Source organism: Salmo salar, chromosome 27, assembly GCF_965601325.2.
Source record: "Salmo salar chromosome 27, fSalSal1, whole genome shotgun sequence".
NCBI lineage: Eukaryota > Metazoa > Chordata > Actinopteri > Salmoniformes > Salmonidae > Salmo > Salmo salar.
Window position 1 is genome coordinate 26,831,133 of NC_138317.1, and position 4,696 is coordinate 26,835,828.

The following is a 4,696-nucleotide window of genomic DNA, read 5'->3' on the forward strand; positions in this document are numbered from 1 at the left end:
TTGTTTTGGTCCTTGTTTTCCTAAATAAAATGAACATAAATACAATGTTGTATAGTAGTCCAATCTACACTGAACAAAAATATTAATGCATCATGTAAAGTGTTTTCATGAGCTGAAATAAAAGATCCCAGAAATTGTCCAAACGCACAAAAAGCTTATTTCTCTCAAATTTGGTGCACAAATTTTTGAGATCTTTGTTATTGAGCATTTCTTCATTGCCAAGATAATCCATCCACCTAACAGGTGTGGCACATCAAGAAGCTGATTAAACACAGGTGCACATTGTGCTGGGGACAATAATAGGCCACCGTAAAATGTGCAGTTTTGTCACACAACACTATACCACAGATGCAATTGGTATGCTGACTGCAGGAATTTCCACCAGAGCTGTTGCCAGAGAATTTCATGTTAATTTCTCTACCATAAGCCGCCTCCAAAGCCGTTTTAGAGAATTTGGCAGTACGTCCAACCGGCCTCACAACTGCTACATGTATGGCGTTGTGTGAGTGAGCGGTTTGTTCATGTCAACATTGGGAACAGAGTGCCCCATGGTGGCGATGGGGTTATGATATGGGCAGGCATAAGCTACAAACAACGAACACAATTGTATTTTATCAATGGCAATTGGAATGCACAGAGTGTCACGTTTGTGTGTAGGAACGGACCAAGGCACAGCGTGAATATCGTTCCACATATTTTATTATAATGTTAAACTATGCAAGACATACAATAAACCATAAACAAAACAACAAACCGTGACAAAGAGGTGCTACATGCACTAACTCAAAATAATCTCCCACAAAACAAAGGTGGGAAAAACAACTACTTAAATATGATCCCCAATTAGAGACAACGATGACCAGCTGCCTCTAATTGGGGATCATCCAAAAAAAATACATAGAAAAACAGAAACTAGACCCAAACAACATAGAAAAATTAAACTAGAATAAACCCCCCAGTCACACCCTGACCTACCCTACCATAGAAAATAAAATAAGAGCACACAATGGTCAGGACGTGACACAGAGATACTTTGACGAGATCCTTAGGCCCACTGTTGTGCCATTTATCCGCCACCATCACCTTATGTTTCAGCATGATAATGCACAGCCCCATGTCGCAAGGGTCTGTACACAATTCTTGGAAGCTGAAAATATCCCAGTTCTTCCATGGGCTGCATACTCACCAGACATGTCACCCATTGAGCATGTTTGGGATGCTCTGGATCGACGTGTACAACAGCTTGCTCCAGTTCCCGCCAAGTCTGGTGATCAGACCAGATACTGACTGGTTTTCTGAATCCACCCCCCCCCCCCTTTTTTAAGGTATCTATGACCAACAAATGCATATCTGTATTCCCAGTCATGTGAAATCCATAGATCAGGCCATAATTAATTTAATTGGCTGATTTCCTTATATGAACTGTAACTCAGTAGTCGAAATTGTTGCATGTTGCATTTATTTGTTAGTTCAGTATATATAAAAACACCATGGTTCACAGAAAAGTTATAGTTGTTTCTTGACCATTGTAACTGAAACATTATAGTAACTTTATTCTTACCCAGAAATTATTTGAGTAACACACTAAACCAACAGTTAAGTCTACTTAGAGATTACTTTATCATCTAGGAACCTTGTTTTATTATAATCATTTTATGTTGGGCCTACAATTATCTGTATCCAGCAAATGTTCAACTGATAAAAAATGGCAGTGGTCAGGATCATGCTTGTCTTTATGGCCTAACTGTCAGTGAACATGACAGAATGGGTCAGAGCCTTTGCATGTATTTGTATTTATTATGGATCCCCATTAGTTGCTGCAAAGGCAGCAGCTACTCTTCCTGGGGTCCAGCAAAATTAAGGCAGTTTATACCATTTTAAAAACATTACAATAAATTCACAGATCTCACAACACACTGTGTGCCCTCAGGCCCCTACACCACCACTACCACATATCTACAGTACTAAATCCATGTGTAAATGTGTGTATAGTGCGTATGTTATCGTGTGTGTATGCATTTGTCTGCGCCTATGTTTGTGTTGCTTCACACTCCCTGCTGTTCCATAAGGTGGTTTTTTTTATCTGTTTTTTTTAATCTAAATTTACTGCTTGCATTAGTTACTTGTTGTGGAATAGACTTCTATATAATAGTGCTGGTCTTCAGTTGCGCTCAGTGACAATGGGAGACATGGTACAGTGGGCAGCATGCCAAGAACTTGGCCAGCAAAACGTGAAAGTAGACGGTGAGTTTCGGTTTCCAAATCGCAACGTCAGGGCAATAGTACCCTAGACCGCATACACATCCTCAGCGAAAGTAGACGTTCAATTTCAGTTTCCAAATCCCAACGTCAAGGCCATAGCACCCGGGACCATATAAATACTCCCAGCTCATACCGAGCAATATAACAACACCAACAGGAATTTGTTCTTCAACAGCATTTTGTTAATTTATTCTTCAACATTCTTTAGCATTTGTTCTTCAACATTGAGGGCCATGAATACAGGTACTGTAGGCAATAAATACTTTTAAGTTATTTTGTTTATTTTATCCTATATAGTTTTTGTATAGTTTTTGATTGTTTATTTACATAATGGCAGTAGGCCTAGGCATATTTATGTGCATTCATCTGGAAAGTTATTTAATAAGCCCCATCTGCACTTTCTGACCAATCCTGATCTGTGTGTGTGTGTGTGTGTGTGTGTGTGTGTGTGTGTGCGTGTGTGTGCGTGTGTTTGTGTGTGTTGCGCAGACTGGATGCCCACCCTGTGGTCAGAGTGTTTTGAGGAGATGTTGGATGAGGAGCTGGGCAGCAGTGACCAGTGGGCCTTCCACTTCAACTACAGCCTGACAGAAACACTCACCAAGGAGGAGAGGAGGAGAAGATGGCGAGTGTACAGCCACTGTTCCTACGGACAGTACGTTTTTCCCTTACTATAATTATATTTATGCTTTTTAGTATAGGCCTGTGATTTGCCCATAGAGAATGATAGAGGCCTCTAGTGGCCAAAAGACCCTATTAGCATGGGCAGCGCCATTGAGGGCTTCCCTAATTTTAATCTAGTCAACTGGGTGGGACTTCCAACTTCATTGGCTGATCCCTCCTGGTGACCCTGTTGTAGAGCCCTGCACGTGCATGAATTTTAAGCCTGATCCCTACCCATGCCTGTGACATTCAGGCCCTGCCCTACCCAGTCCTGATTGCTTTTGCCAAATTTAAAGCCCGGCCCTGCCCGAAACCCAAAATACAGAGATAACTTCCTCCATTAGTAAATCCATTAGCTGCTCCTCTATGTCTGTCACTCGCTCCCTCCGCGCAGGCAGCTCGCTCTGCATGCACTCTGCTCATGGCGGCTCTGGTGCGTTTGTAAATTCAATCTGGCTATCTACTCTGATTTCAGAGCACTCTGGTCTGTATGTACCAGAGCGCAGAATAATTAATGAATTTAGGAAGCGCAACAGCTGAATATGACCGTGTCATTAAACATCAGCAAAAAAACATAATTAAATTGTTGCCAGCAGCACAGTTACAGTCATCAATGCTCTAGATAACATGAAAGCTTAACCAGCTCTGCTAGGGCGAGTAAAATGGCCAGTGTTAGTGTTCTCTCATTTGTGTCTGGAAGTAGCTAGCAAGACAGCCACATTTTGCTAGTTAGCTTGGGGGTTTGACTGTGGTTGTGAGGTCAGAACGCTCGGATCAACCCTACTCCTCGTCCAGAGCGTCCAGTGTGTGCACTGAACGCTCTGAGAGCGAAAAGTTCAGAATTGACTAACAGACAATCAGACAACTCTAGCACAGGTACAAAGATGAGCCCTCTATCAATCTCTATGGATTTGCCCCAACTTGGCTCCACAAAGAGCTCAGCAGCTCACAGATTTAGAAGATTGGCACTGCAGCACCACAATGTGGAAACAAACCACTTGTCTTCAACTCCTTCTGTTGACTTGGACATGATGGAAGTCCATGCCAATAGATATGCTCTCATTGTAATGCTCCCCCCTTCTCTCTCTCTCCCCCTCTAACTCTCTCCCTCAGGTTCCAGTGTAGTGAGTGTTCTAAGACATGGCCTTCGGCACGGGTGGTGGTAGTGTTCCGTTATCGGCTGTGGGATGAGACAGGCCGGGGGACCGTCCTGATGCGGCCTTTCGGTCAGGCATGCAGACGCTGCCGGGAAGAGTTTGAACTTCCAGGCTTTTCAAAGAATGAGGTGGAAGAGGCACTGCTCCGGCTGTTTGCAAAGATTAGGAAGAACTGCTACGGAGAGGAGGAGGAAGAGGAGGAGGAAGAGGAGGAGGAAGGGTCAGAAGGATCAGAGAAGGTGTGGAAGAGGCCCCATGAGAAAGCCCTATGTGAAGCCTGCAGACTGGGCATCTGCTGTCAAGAAAAGTAGAGGGGAGGGGGGGGGGGGGGGGGGGGCACTTGGCCTAATGTTGTCTAGAATTCGTTGTATAAATATTAAAAACAGCACTTTCTATAATGTTGTGCTATGGACTTTAGAGTTGTGTAATAAACATGTATTATGTGTAATAAACAAAATCGGAAGACTTTCATGTGCTTTGAGTGTTTTTTACTTCTACAGTTTGCAAATTTGAATGATTTGGACAGGTTTGAGGCATTCTTTTAAACAACTTTTCTAACCATCTCTGATAAAGGGAGACAAGGAGACAGAGACATTTATTGAACAATCAGGTGT

At 42.8% G+C, this 4,696-nt stretch overlaps 1 protein-coding gene across 1 annotated transcript; it reads left to right on the plus strand.

Annotated features, from left to right (window-relative positions):
* Positions 1-2,318: 2,318 nt before the first annotated feature.
* On the plus strand, positions 2,319-4,394 carry LOC106588722 (receptor-transporting protein 3). Its single transcript, XM_014177997.3, has 3 exons — positions 2,319-2,505; positions 2,752-2,917; positions 4,039-4,394. The coding sequence occupies exons 1-3, from the start codon at positions 2,496-2,498 to the stop codon at positions 4,391-4,393; spliced, it is 531 nt and encodes a 176-aa protein (XP_014033472.2). The 5' UTR covers positions 2,319-2,495; the 3' UTR covers position 4,394.
* The last annotated feature ends 302 nt before the right edge of the window (positions 4,395-4,696 follow it).